Here is a 15,472-nt window from a genome sequence, read left to right on the forward strand (position 1 = left end):
GCAGCCCCTTTCGCAAAGCACCCCCTAAGCCTGGTTAGGGGCGAAGGCGGCGAGCCGCGGAGGCCACAACACGACCGCCGTCCTCATTGGTCGACGCGCTTGCTCTGGGTGGGGCTCCGGAAAAATTGGAGGGGAGAAAAATCCCCCCTAAATAGCTGCGGCTACGGCTGCGAAAAACTAGAATCCGCTCAGCCGGCATCGAGTGCGCGTCGGATTGCTTCAACATTTTACCAGTTCGCGGTACAAAGGTGCAATTGAAACAGAAATTCAAATCAGGAGCACACAGTGGAGTTTCTTCGCTGAGAGATAAGGGCAAAAAGAAGTAACATGTGTCTACTATTATTTGTACGAGTGTGGTAGTGAATATAACGAAAAGAACAGTGATCGATCGTGTTCACCAAAACAGTGGTTGCGCGCAGGAGTTTGAATTGAGTTGAAAAATAATCGAACTTTTCCCTATTGGATTTTTCGCTGGAATTAAAAGAATGCATTTACGGGATCCCTTGGGGGTGGACACCCTTAGAACACTCCACGATTCTCTTAGAAGATGTCATGGCGATTTGGTAACGACAGGAAGCCCCACCATCATGTGCAGTTCATTACCATCTCATTGGAGATCGAACAAGTCTCTTCCGGTAGCATTCAAGGTCATCGCTCTCGACGATGTCATGGATGGCACGCAAGTTACCATCAAGGCTGGCAATGACGAAAACTGTTGCGGCGAATTGAGGAATTGCACGGCGGTCATGAAGAATCAGGTCGCCAAGTTCAACGATCTCAGATTCGTCGGTCGTAGTGGAAGAGGTGAGCTAAGAATCTGCATTTACATGTACGAATGTACGAGCTCCTCCAAGTATCCACAAAACTTTAAGAAACAGACTTCACTTTCGTTTACAGGAAAATCATTTACTCTAACGATCCAGATCAACACGATGCCGTACCAAGTAGCCACGTACGCCAAAGCTATCAAGGTTACAGTAGACGGACCACGCGAACCGAGATCTAAGTCGAGTAAGTCGATATACAAATACAAATAATAACATATATTTGACTTTGTCGTAATGGTAATTATTATAGTGGCTTGCGACTGTTATTCTCTTCGAAAAATAAGGTCAAATACAAAAGTATTTCGCGCGAGAGATTGGCATTTAATAATAATACGTAATATTCCAGAATTCAAGTTTATAATAAAGCAATTTAGAGATTGATTTAGAAAGTTGTCGGAGTTGGTGTAAAAGTGGGTAGAGTACGTAGATTCAAGACAAATTCTAAATTCCATTCTTTGCGTAAATTAACGTCGCGTGAAAAAATACAGTAATCACGAAACTCAGTCCGACAATCCGATGAGGGGGAGGAAGGGGGCTTAGATACGACATTGTTAGAAGAGGGGTGGTATTCAACCGACGGTTGACGCGACGGGTCCGAAAGTCGTCGGAAGCTCCGTGACCACCGCGGAATCCGCAAACGGGCGTCGGAGCCTCGCGGGCGTTTAATAATCCGGCGTATATCTGGTGGACCTCAAACCGCGAGGTGGTGGCGGTGCCGCTGCCGCTGAACGGTGCCGAGCCCTCGACACCGAGCGTCGGCTCGCACGTGCACGAGCGAGCGCGCGCACATGCACGCCGCGCAAGAGCACATCAGCACATGCAGCATACACACGCACACGCAGCCGACGTACACGGACACAGCCAGATCTGGCATCGTGTCAAGCCGCGAGAACGAGGTCTTCGTCGGCGGTACGCTCTTTAGCTGCCGGCTGCCGCGTTTATTTTCCCCGAAACGCCGCCGCGCCGCCGGTTGGTCGTCGTGGCCCACTAAGTCAAACTGTTTATTGGTCGGCAGTCGGCACCCGGGGAAAGAAGTCAGGAGAGACGCGGAAGACGGTAACCGGCGCGGCGGCAGCGAAGGCGACGGGGACGGGGAAAGATAGCCGCCTGCAAAAGAAGCCGCGTTTATGCGTTTGTTTATCGCACCGCATATGGCGGTAGCATGTGCCGCGCCACGAAAACTCGCGCCACGTCGTAATAACGGATTTTATGCCACGCTCGTATAAACAGAGATACACTAGCTGCTCCTCCGGATCGCCCGGGGATGCGCCGTTAATCTTCGCTTTTATAGATCTTGGGTGGCCGAGTTCCTTTTTCGCGGTGTTTATCAGTTCGTTAGTCGTGTCTCTCACGAATATTTCGTTCTTTAAGTAAAATCTTTTGTAACGGCTTTATATGTCTCTTAACTTATCGCAAATTTAAGAACGCAACGCACAACCGCAATATAGACTGCGAGAGAATCCGGTGGATCATAAAACTTTAAACGTTAAACGTTAGTCGAACGCGTAGACTGAAAGAAACGATGAAATCTATTTCCAACGCTCGTAGCTGGTCGTTAGCGTACGTATATATAATCAAGCATCCCCGTCATTTATTTTACAGATTATCAGTATAGCGCCGGTTTTCATGGACTTGGCTTATTCAATCCCTGGCTGGATCCCGCGTACTTTGGATCCTGTTATTTGCCGCATCCTGCTTTAGTTAAAGGTAATCAAGCATCTCCGATGTATTTTACGGATTATCAGTATAGCCCCGATTTTCATGGACTTGGTGACTTATTCAATCCCTGGCTGGATCCCGAGCGTACTTTGGATCCTGGCATCCCGTTATTTACCGCATTCAGAAAAGAAAGGAAAAAAAATTGATTGAGCGGGAAAAATATTTCACACTTTTTTATGTATCGTGAACGTGAAAAAAGTCTTAAAAGAGAATCCGCGTTATCGATTTCGTCGAGTTCGCGACGCCTGCCGATGATTCATACTCCGTGAGCTGGACCGAGGGGTGAGTCTGAGCTCTCTTTTCCCACAGCGGACCCCTCTACGGTTCCCTCGCCCCGCTTTCCCGTCCCGTAGCCACGTACATCCCTTTCGTCGTTGAAACAACAATGTGACTTACTACTACGTTCGCCCCCGCGAACGAACGGTCGAGATTAACCGATTCTTTCTTCCTCAGGAGCGGTACCATCACCCCCCGATTTATTCAATTCGGCCTTCTCACCAATTTTGACGTATCCATTTGAATACGTCAATAATTATCCCGATTACGCGGCGTTGACGACAACCAATGTGTCAACGACGAACGCGATGACATCGGTTCTGACGCTCGCGCCGAGTCCGTCCAGAACGCCGCCCAGCTCTAGCGAATCGGGTAGTGAGTCCGCAACCGAAGAGGTTCGAAGTGCCTTCGTGCCTCTTCGACACAACACCTTACCACCGAGCACATCCTCGTCGTCGTCGCCAGATAGAAACGCCAAAAAATCAACCGAGGGCACGAGAAATGAATTAAAAGCGCCCACCGCGCTTATTTCCCAGAGATTATCACCCTCACAGAGGAGTCCGTCTCCGTCGACGAAACTCTCGCCGCCGTCTGCGAAAGTATGGAGGCCGTATTCAAAATCGTAGATCCAAGTAACAAGAACAAGATCCCGAATATCTTGGGCGAAGGCTAGTGAAAACGTATCGCCGTGATGGTAGACGAAAAAATTAATGATTAATTTTACGAATGAATAGAGTTTACAAACTTGATAAGTTTTATGAATAAATATAAAATTATATCAAACACGCGATAAATTTCAAAAATTGCAAAAATTTTATACATTTATAAAATTAATCATCAATTTTTTTAATAACTCAGCTTTCAGATATTCCGAGACGCATCGAAGACGTTTTGTCTACCATTGCGGACACATGTTTCAAGTTTTACAAATTCATTTGATGAATTTTATAAATTTTATTAAATCAAAATTATAAAATTCCCGATGAATTTTATAAATTTGAACATATGTATATATGGAAACGAATTGTATATGTACTGTGTATATAGTTCGTGGACAATAAAATAGTTACAGAGAGATAAAGATTTATTTACATTTTGTGTGTTCATGGAAGTACACATATAAGTGAATGAGTGAAGAAAGGAGGGCGAGCGAGAGAGAGAGAGAGAGAGAGAGAGAGACCAAAACAGAGATATTGATATTATTTATAAGCCAGAGTTTTAATGTAAATAGATGATAGAAATGCAACGAGAATGAATAAAATCGGAATCCGCATAAGAACATTTAAACAATCTGTCGTATTTAATCACATCCTTCTCAGCACCTTTAAAGTTAAATTTAACGATCGATCACCATTATATCCTAAGAATGATCGATATCGTCGCGCGCGAGATCTATTCTCAAAAGTGTCAAGGAAGTGTCGTCGAACAGTCGAGGCGTCGCGAATAGAAAAGAAGAATATGAAAGAGAGCGGAACGTCGCACTCCGTGCTGCTGCAAGGGGAATCCATATTTTTTTGTCGCGATTTAAATCTGAATGGTCGTACCGTCGCGCAATCGTTCCGTCTCTTTCGTGTGTGCGTAAGGGATCCCATACGGCGAACACAAGGGTGGAGAATGGTTTATATCGAGGGGAGTGCGTGAGATCTGTATTAGTACCTATAGGTTCGGGGACATCAGCGGTTCTCAGGTCTCTCGAATAAATCTGGCGGGTGTCAGTGGTTCTTTGCCAATCTGAGATCGGCAGAACCACGAAAGAGATGGATTATTTTGTAGAGATGTGATTTTTCGCCAAAAATTACGCGCACTTAATTTCACTCCACGTAAAAACACGAACATAACGCAACCGCGGTTCGATAACGTTCAGTTCATTCGACGAGATGTCGGATGACGCGGAATGTCCGTCGGGACTGTGCTGCATCACGCTGAAACACGACCTGGGGTAAGGGATAGTTTTTTTTCTGAATTGTTCCGGTCGTGTTTGTCAACTGGTGCACAGAGTACGAGCGCAGTTAATCTCGGTGACGTCGAATAACTCAATTCTCGCATTCCGGTTGCAGGTGCGACGTGTACGCGCCTCCGATATATGCCTTTGGATCGAAAACGCTGCAGCGAAAATTCGATACGTGGCATCGTGGCACGTAACATACAGGCGCGATGTAAAATCTTGATCAGATCGCCTTGATTAAAAATCGCGATCGAATCTGCGGACTGCGCTGATATTTCGAAAGTGACTGATCAATCGATCGCGTAGCTTGGCGATCTCGCAGCTTTGCGCCACGCTTAATGGGATTAATCCCCGGCGAGAAAATGAGAACCGCGTTGACACCCCGTAACGGTGGGGCTGTTCGTTGACGAGTAGACAACGGAACCAAGCAACCATGAAGGGTCACCACATCAACCGAGGCGAGCCGATCCAAGCCAATCCGACGCGCGAGCCAGCCGGCGCTAACTAATGTTTGCTCAAAGAATCGTCATGTATAATTGAGTCAGCCGCGGCATGGGATGGAAAAAATCAACGGGCGAACGCGGACGTGCGGATCCCCGAGCTGAATAATCGACTTTCGGTGTATACAGACTTCCACTTGCGATTTCGAAACAAGCCGCTCTTATTAGGCGAACCGTTTGGTATTTTACGCGTTGCAACGTGCGAGCTATCGCGTTTAACCTCGCGATCTCACAATTAGTATAAAGTATAAACCGAGGGAAAATGAATATTTTTCGAGATAACTACGTTAATTGCAGCAACAAAATTTACATATATTCGCAAAAGTTTAGTTATATAATGGTTCACATCTCGTGTACTTTATCGAATATATGTAAAAGATTCACAACAACGAAATAAAAATTTTATTTCAAGTACAAAATCAAATTTATTTTAATCAGTCTATGTAATAAGTGAAAGTCGAAAGGCGAAATAAATAGAATTATTTTAACTATTCCAATTAGTCAAACGGAGATCGATAGAGGATCAACGAGGACTTTGGAACAATTCAAGTATAATGCGACGCGGAAGGAGCGGTTGATTCGCTTCGTCGACACGCCAGAGGACGTCGATCCTCTTCGCTAGTCTAGAATCGTGAGGACCCTGGTTTGAGGGTCCTAGAGTTAGGCAATCAGCGTTGATGAGGGGGTCAGGTCGAGGGGCGAAGGGCTCGGACAATTAGTAAGTACCCCGCCCACTCTCTCCTGTGTGTGTCGCTCTCGCCCCGGTTCACCTGCCCAACAACGCACCGACCGCAGGCGCTACGCATGCGAAAGAGGCTGCTGGACGCAGGGTTGGGACGCTTCGTTTACGTACGTAGATCGCGTTGTACGCACTGGATTACGCGCTCGTAAAGGTCTCTTCACGCTTGCGGAGGCAGTGTCAACGCGATCGGTCGAGCCAAATCGGCGAACCGAGACCGGTCCACGTTTACGCTTTACGCCGATAATATATATGGTTAACGTTGACAAAAAACTTACTAAGTCGTTGCCACGAAAACGTGAAATATATTTATATTACAGAAAATGATATATATTTATAGAAATTGCAGAGATTGCAATAATGGAAAAGAGTAAATCTATTAACAATTTTAATGTTAATATAGATAGTTTTAGTTTCTCAATTTGCTTGTAGCTTTTTCATAAATAATAATCGAATTTTCAGATCAAGCAATACTGATTGTGAGAGATCTTTCCGAAAGATGCTGAGAGCAGTGGAACATAGCAGTATAATAAAATAAAAATAAACCGAAATAAACAAAAGACTTTCTCTGCAAAGTTATTCAAAGGATTTTTATTGATTTTGCGATTCATTGTTGCGACTAATTGTTCTTGTGAAACGTGTCGAGGATTACACGGCGTTTCGTAAAAGTCCGGAGGGGGATGTACGGCGGGGAATCGAGGAAATAATAAGCTTCTTTCGAGAGGAATTCGCAACGACAGTGAAGACGATTCTCTTCCTTCCTCTCTCGACGAAATACAGAATCGCTATCGTCTTCGACAGACGCGCCCCGTCTTCGAACTTAACGTCTTTTGCTCGTGGCCGCTCGAGGACGAAGGTAAAAGCGAAAGCGCGGCATCGCGCGATCTTAGGAAAAACGTTTAACGAGCTGTTTTGCATCGCAATGCCCCGACCTCGTTATCGGTTATCGACCCGCTCGCGGCTGCTGTCGCGGATTAAAGAGTACCTGCCCCACAGGCACGTGTACGTCACGTAGTGCGTTCACACACACACACACGTCGTTGTTTCGTCGAGGCGCTGGCGCTGTTTGATCGTCGATTGGCACAGCGAGAGCCGCTGAAAAGGCGAATTGTTTCGCGGAAACCACCGATTTTCAGGCCGTGTTCGCCGCTAAATCGGCGCGGCACGGCGCGGCGCGCCACGCCGTCGTTTCGCGGAACGCGGATCGATCTTTCTACATTTGTTTCCGAGAGGAAACTTGTTTTTCGCTCGTAGAACGGGCCCGCCGCCCTTTTGTTCCTTTGCGTGTTGAAATTTTTCACTCATTCCGACCATCCATGTAATCAAAAATTCTTTTTCTTCGATGTTTTTTCATTAGCGATATCGCGAAACTGCGGATACCGAAGAGACCTTAGATTAGATCGATCTTAGGAAAAGCAATAAATCGAAAAATTCTGCCACACTATACATTTACCAACCACTTTTAAAGTCACATCCAAGTATTTGCCAGAACACATTGTATTTAAAAATAATTTGACTATCTGTAAAAATAGCTTTAAGTAATCTTAAAGTAAAAGAGAATTTAACCAACTAAAATGCAATTGAAAAGAAAAAATCGAACCTTTCTTCTTGTACGAAAATAATTTATTCTCAACTGTCATGATGGAATGTGTCCTTGGGACCTATGTCAGAAAATGACATATGTTAAAGATCAATTGCAACCACTACCTGTCTTTCGATGAATTGATGTCCATAAAAGAAAAACCAAAAAAAGCAATAAAGGTAAAGGTAACAGCTAAAAGAAAAATTAGAAAGTGATTGCAGGTCTAAATTAAGAAATGAATTTGTGGCTTTTATCTAGATTCTAGAATAAAGGCATACATATATATATATATATATATATATATATATATATATATATATATATATATATTCAAGTCCATATCTTGATTTACAACTCGTTGCAACTTTCACTCGATGACTTTCACATGCATTCAGAATTAAGTTACTCGGCTCGAATACGAATTTCACGATTTTACCACGTTACGCTGACCTGTTTCAAAATCCACGAAATCGGTTTCCCGATCAAATTCGTAGGTAAGTTCGAAGCGTTCGGACCGGACCGGACCCTCGGTTTCTTTTTGCGAGGGTCCACCCAGCTTCCATCCAACGGCAGAACGGAACTCATCAGTCCGGGAGGAAGTGGACACGTCGGAACAATTTCCTTACACCGTCTCTCCTTCCACCGTCCTGGTACAACCCAACACCACCCTCTCGGACCAGCAGCCTCATTTCTACCCCGTCATCGCAGCCGCTACTGAAATTCTGACCCCTCAACGATTGACCAATTTGCCAAATCGATTCACATCGAAATGAACCTACGTAATATCTCCAGTTAGCTTCTCTCTCTCCCTCTCTCTCTCTCTCTCTCTCTCTCTCTCTCTCTCTCGTACTCTTTTAAATAATGTATAGAACCTTGTAGGCCTCTTCTTGCAACACGCGAAATGTACATATTCTCAAGAGTCGAATGCATCGTGTTATGATAGCATTGCTAAGATTTACAAAAATAGCTATACCTTTTTTTTTAAATGGGAATTATACCCAGCAAAAAGAATTATAAAAATATAAAAATATTGAAAAATTAAAACGAAAATTTTCCTCTACGTTCTCGTGAAAGGAAAATTGACTTTTAAGTTCATCTGAAAATTATTGTCGTCAAAATATTTTTTAATGTAGACATATTAAGAATTTGAGATATCAAATTTTGTTATAAAAGTGCAACATGTACATATTTTGCAGAAAGTTCGTTTAGATTGATAAAATATTCGACAAAAATATATTTACAACTATATTTTATATCTTATATTGGCTATCGACGGAAAGAGAATAGAGGATGCAGAAGGTTGAACTAGATTGGGGTCTAGACGTACGTGGCAAAAGCATCCCGGCATTTTTAATGCCCGAGCAAGTAGGTACTTAGTACCTATCCTCTCGCAGGCAGAAAGCTCCGTGTACCCACCCTCCAGATATTACCCTTTGGAATAGCTGCAAAAATTATGGACAGCCGATAGGCCAGCAGCCGCTGCAGGGGTGCGTCTCATCCATTTAGGTCCATCACACATGACTGGATAGGGTGAGACTTACCCCGCAGAGGTTCTCACATAGATTACGAACTTCTCGCCCTTTTTCCCGACACTATCCTGACGAACAACGAGAAGTATCATTGGTTTTCAATTTTAAACTCGCTCGCTCGAATGATAGATCTTATCACATTCCATAAACAAACAGATTTCTTTAGTGATTTTAAAAAAGCGTGATGATATAATCATCTTCATAATTATTTGAGTATAAAATTGAAACCATTTAAACATTTTTACATTTTATTTGTGCGATATCAAGATCGCATTCGATATTAACATAAAATAAGTATTAAATAAATCGTTCTGTTGTTTACATACACTTTTGTAAAAAAATCGTGAAAATATTATGGAGGGAAATCCTGCTTATACGAACATTGTTCATATTTCAAAGGCGACACCGCGGCACACTTTTTCAAGGAGCAAGCGTGTCGTTACTGATCCTAAAGATCGCTTGGATGCAGACTACAGGGGATGGGCTCGCCCTTCTAGAGCAGATTTATCGATTATTCTTGGTCCAGTGGTCCCCTTTCGTTGAACACAGCATGCCTTATTCAATGTCATACGTGGTATAGCGCATGAAGTTTACGGAAGCAAACATTCTAAACATTTACGACATTATTTCGAAATTAATATCTATTAATACAAGCAAAACTGACAATATTTTATTAGTTAAGAATGTAGCTTCAGCCAAATAAAGAAGAGTACGATTAATCGTACATATTTTTCTTGATTGATAAATAATGATCGCTAGTATTTATAATTCATAAAAGTGTCTGCTCATTTAAAATTGGAGCAGTTAAGAAAAGGAGTAAAAATTATTACATAGGCTAGAATACTTTTTAAAAATTCTACAAATAACATATATAAATATTTAGACATTGCAAACTTCCTTTCTTGCACTTATGATCAATGTCGTCAACTATACACGAAAGACGCGGCTACCCACGTACGTAATACCGCATTCTAACATGTGTGCACGTACACAAACTCGTATACACTCGCTGCACTCTCACCCCTCGTACAGCGTATTACGGTCGTCGGGGGTAAACCACCCTGGCATCTAGGAGCCGAGAGCGGGAGCCCGCAGGGGTACGCCACGACAACCCCCGTAGCAACCCCTCAAAATCAACCAAACTCCCCCCCTTCGCCTTTCAACTGCACCTCCGCCTTCCTTCCTTTCTAAACCTCCTGATCCATTCTGTAGACGTTAATATCTCGTGGGTATCCGTCCATGTCAGATTTTCATTTGGAAAGCTAATCAAGCCTCTGGTATTGATATTGCACGCGATATCTGGGAACCGTTGATAAAAATAAGAAAGCTTCTTAGCTCTGTCATATGTAAAATTTTTTTATAAATTTATGAAATAATATTATACAGTGAGAAACATGTATATAGAATTATATTATTTTACAAAATTATTGTATTATATCAATTATTAAGAACTTTTCTTCTTCCTCTTCTTATATAATAATAATAATAATATGAATGTTACACAAATAACAGATTCTATCTTAAAATGAGTTAAAATAAATATATTCAAAACAGATTTTCTTTATAAAATGTTAGAACGTTAACAATTCTTGACATAACAAACAGAATAACACTATTGACGAAACATGCATGCGACAACGAGACCAACGACAATACGCGCATTCTGCTTACGTGCGTGTTGCATACCCGGAGTTCTTTGTATCGAGGCTACCACTAAAAATAGGGTGACTGAATATATTGGGGACAGCTAACACCATTATCTAATACTCCCCGACGGCCATATGTGGTGCCTCCTCTCTCCTCCTCTTCTCCTCCTCTCCCCCTCTCCCCGGCATCGTGCCATTCTTAAAAACTCCTGTCACGTTCGTCTCAAAACTGCAATGCAATATCGTTGTGTTTCGTGAAAAATCGACACCCTATCGCCATAAAACTGTGAGTCATCTGTTAATTGCTTTCGTTCATTTTCCAATACGAAATAAAAGCCGAGTAAACCGCAAGCATTATAAATGTAACGAAGATAAAATATTATAAATTGTTATATCGAAATAAAATAGCTATTTATCTTCAAAAACTAATTTAATTAGTCTCAAGAAAAGAGATTTATACTTAAAATATTATAAGCATAAATTCTTTTAGTCCAAATTCTAACTGAAAAAAATATATCTGTTTGCAGCTAAATGGGTAATAATTTCTTAACTATTATCCTTTTTCAAAGCTCTGATAAATATAAAACAAAAGCAGTAGCGCGAGTCAGACGTATTAATAAGAAAAAATAGTCAGACATATTAATGTATGTGTATCGTCTTTTCACTTTCACTTGACATAAACAAACTTTTTCAAATCGCTGGCCCATTATGGAACAAACATGATGGGCTTTGAACATGGACTACAGAAACTTGAACTAAAAAGCCATTTTAATTGAATTTTAGATCATTTGTCATGTTTTCCTTTTGACTAATTTGACGTGAATAATTATCTTTTATACCGTGAAAAATTGCTACCGTGCAAAAGAAAAATGTCAACCACCCGCATCGAATTATATAAATTGAACTGAATTCTTGACCATAAATATCTAAATAACCAGTTACCATTTACGTAAATTTGAAATTACAAAACTGAAATATTAAAATGTTATAGACTCTAATAATCCTATTATAAAATATATTTTAATTAACTTTATAAAATCCTCTTGCAGTAACGCTTGTCAATAATCTCACTTGATTCGTTTAAATTATTTAGCGTTTTTTGTCTAGTCACTTTCGTTTAAATTCGTATAAACATACATAAAATGTTACGGAGAGAACAACCGAGAACAGATTGTAAACGAGATACTTTATTAACGACTCAAGCGAATGTCTTACAAGATCCCTTTAATCTAACCACGCCAACACGGAAATCCCAAATCGCATTCCTCTCTTTCTGTAAGATTGAAGCAACCCTCGCACAACTATATCGAAACGTAGAGCGAAGGGTGAGGCGAGTAAGAGGGTAGTCGGAAAGAATCGCGATCCGGTTCATTCGGTATGCTCCCATTTCTATACTAAGAAGTGAAAAGAAGAACAAAAGAAGAAAGGAGGGGAAAGGAAAACACAGATTCTTCCTAAAAACAAAATCTTTAAGGCAGTACTTGTGCGACAATATTGCACGGAATAAAGAAACACGACCTAATTGATCATCTATAAACTTTAAACTTTTATTGGCAGCTCGTGCCTTCTACAAATCTGCTCATTGTTAAAGATTGAAAAATGAAAGTTTTCTCCATACTAGAGAAAAGGACAAAATGCTTAAAAAAAAGTACATTGAGAAAGCAATACGCTTCATGAAATTTTTGGGAAATTTAACGACTATATCTCACTTCCTCTCGCACGCGCGTACTGCAACGAATGCGTCTTTCTTTTTTCTCCATATATTTTAGCTTAATGCGACGCCAATGAAATTTATGGCGAGCCATGCGCCCAGAGTCATCCCACATTGTTAGAAAGCTCCTAAAGGCACAACAAATTGTTTCAATTTTATTCATTGTATATGGCGCGTGGCTCGGGTAATAAGATAGTCTGGGTGAGACATAGAGGTTTTTGTCACACTGGGTAGGGCACGCCCGCACGAGCGAAATATAATATATCTAAAAAATATCGTTAAACCAAAACCAGCGGGTGCCTTAAGTGAAAGTTCCACAATTTCAATGTTGCCTACATGGCCTTGACCACAATATAGTATCTATCCTAGGGTGACTCCATTATGTTTCTAAAAGTGAAGGTCATTAATCAAATGTTGGAATTATATTCTTATTTTTCGGATGCATTTCTTTCGACAGTATTATGTCCCAGAGAAACATTTTTTTCGACAATAGTTTTCTAGAAAATATGATGGTATATTCAAAGCAAAAGTATATGTTTGTTCTCAAATTCGTTGATTTAAAGTGGTAAATTATTTATTATTTTTAATAATAAATTTAACAAAAATTGCGGTATTCAAATCAATTTTGCAATCTCGTAGATATATCATTGAATCTGTCATCGTTCATTTTTCTAAATGCATCCAACTTTCATTCGCACGTTTTCCCGCATAAATCATCAGGTAAAAGTAGGTAAGATCAAGTAATTGAGACATCTCTATTCCCGAACGGGAGATGTCATCAAAGATGCGAAAGTACAATCATCCGAAACTTTATACGATCCTCCCGCGGACAATACAATTCGACGGTATAATACCGAGCATCCTGGTGCGCGCCGCGCGGCCAGAAAGAACGTCTCTTCCGGGACATTCATCGAGGGGCGATGCGTAAGCATAGGATCTCACGGGACGCGTGGGTGTCATTGATCTAAAGATTCATGGCTCATCTTTCCATAGGAGCAGGAAAAGATAAGTCAAATGTTGCGTTGTCAATTATATTTTTAAAATATTTTTACTTATGTAAATTTTTTCAATGGTAAGAAATGTCAATAATGTACATGAATACATATGCAAAAAATAAATTGATTAATCAATATCTATACTACCATATAGATGCAACGTTTAAATTTGATAGATTCATAAGAAAAAAATCACCGTTTTGAAATATTTTATTGAATTCAACAGAAATATATTCAACTATTGCGAAGCTATATTTGGGGGCCGAACGTTCTCGGTTTCATCGAGAGATGTGTCTCCCCAACTTTGGCTAGGCATGAATGAAATCGGTTCGGGCATGAAAACCGCGCGGATGAATGGAACACGGCGGCCGAAGGCGTTTTCACGGCGATGCGCGCGGTATGTTTGGTGACTCGACGTAAATCACTGGAAATCTGCTTTATGCTCGCGGGCGCAAACAGCGGCGGGCCCGCCTCCCCGCATCGGGTTCATCGACAATGGCGATCCGCCCTCTGAGCGCGTAACTTCGAGGCGGATCGCATAATAAACACGTTTCTCGTCAGCACTCGATGCAGCGTCCTGGAAAACGCGAGTCGCCTGTAAATAAAGAACGTATTCTGGCACTCGACAAAACGCGAGATAAATGGACACTGCCCGGCACGATCGCCACCACCGCCATCCTCCACTCTCACCGTTTGCTCGATCGTTCGCCCCCAGAGGGACTGCACTTTGCTCTCACGATGCAAGTTAAGCGATTCTGCGCTTTTATACAAAAAGTGTAAAACAATAAACACTAAATATCATAGATATAACATTTATCGCGATTAATTTTTTCGAAATTCTCTCTCTCTCTCTCTCTCTCTCTCTCTCTCTCTCTCTCTCTCTCTCTCTCTCTCTCTCTCTCTCTCTCTCTCTCTGCTGAAAAACATCCAATTTAAATGAATCAAAGAATAAACTGTTAGAGTTTGGATTTTGTGATTAAGTATATTACATAGTATATATTACATATTGCATCTTACGACGTATGATAATTAAAAAAATAATTGAAATATATGCTTTTTGATACACTTTTAGATTTGGTAAGATTGATGAGATATCTACAGACGCAATTATTTGTTCCGGAGAACGCCCCTATAAGAAATCAAACGTCAACGAAACGGAAAGAAGGTGATCGTACTTTTATTCATGATGCAGAATACAAGAGAAACTACTTTAGTAGACTACCTATGCAACTTCCAAAATATTATATTCCAAGAGAGGGAGAAAAATCGAAACTTTCCTGTCAAAAACCCCGAACAAATTATTCTCAGATCGGTTGAATGAGTGCACCTGGCCGAAGACTGACCTGCGAGAGCTATTGTTAGATAAATTATATATATGTATTAGCGGGGATCAACGTAGAAAGTATGTAGTATTTTCTGAATTTTTCACGCAAACAAATTAAATAAAGTATCTTAAAGTATCTTAAGAAGTTTATAATATCTTAATATAATATCTTAAGAAATTTAATATTGAAAAAAGAAATAATAATAAAATAAATTGCAATTTTGTAAAGAACATATAAATTTGAAAAAATATTTATACTAATATATATTTTACCCATTTCTTCACATAAAAGTAAATCTTTCTATGTCTCACCAATACAACAAAAATTAATTTCGTGTTAACTTTGTTCGCCACCAGAATACCATAGAGCTATTCTAGTCTTCATATTTTTAGACGAAATCGTGATCTAATTCGTCATTGATGTCTCCTTCTATCAGTAACAAAGATAACAATCAAAAATCAGTAACAAAAGTTCAGTGTTGCTAATATTCCGAAATATTAGCAACATTAATTCTTTATAGCATATATACTATGTAGAACTCTTAATTGATTACAGTGCAAATAACAATTTAGCTTTTCATGTTTCTTTACATAGGATAAGGATAACATAATGTTTTCATAAATATAATAAGAAAAAATAATTATTAAAGTAAAAATCTATATTTTTATTATTTAACGT

The 15,472-nt window shown here is 40.6% G+C and overlaps 2 protein-coding genes across 2 annotated transcripts in view; one reads left to right on the forward strand and one right to left on the reverse strand.

Annotated features, from left to right (window-relative positions):
- Positions 1-15,472, reverse strand: part of LOC139814497 (uncharacterized) — a 74,604-nt gene that overhangs the window by 42,614 nt on the left and 16,518 nt on the right. The gene's annotated exons all lie outside the window — the stretch shown is intronic.
- LOC139814714 (segmentation protein Runt) lies at positions 158-4,001 on the forward strand. Its single transcript, XM_071781185.1, has 4 exons — positions 158-804; positions 898-1,011; positions 2,430-2,534; positions 3,000-4,001. The coding sequence occupies exons 1-4, from the start codon at positions 486-488 to the stop codon at positions 3,446-3,448; spliced, it is 987 nt and encodes a 328-aa protein (XP_071637286.1). The 5' UTR covers positions 158-485; the 3' UTR covers positions 3,449-4,001.

The sequence above is a fragment of the Temnothorax longispinosus genome, chromosome 6 (genome assembly GCF_030848805.1).
Source record: "Temnothorax longispinosus isolate EJ_2023e chromosome 6, Tlon_JGU_v1, whole genome shotgun sequence".
NCBI lineage: Eukaryota > Metazoa > Arthropoda > Insecta > Hymenoptera > Formicidae > Temnothorax > Temnothorax longispinosus.

Coding starts and splice junctions, on each gene's coding strand:
- LOC139814714 (XM_071781185.1), top strand. CDS start 486: ATGCATTTACGGGATCCCTTGGGGGTGGACACCCTTAGAACACTCCAC. Junction 1,012..2,429: donor CGAACCGAGATCTAAGTCGA/GTAAGTCGATAT, acceptor TTTATTTTACAG/ATTATCAGTATAGCGCCGGT. Junction 2,535..2,999: donor GCATCCTGCTTTAGTTAAAG/GTAATCAAGCAT, acceptor TTTCTTCCTCAG/GAGCGGTACCATCACCCCCC.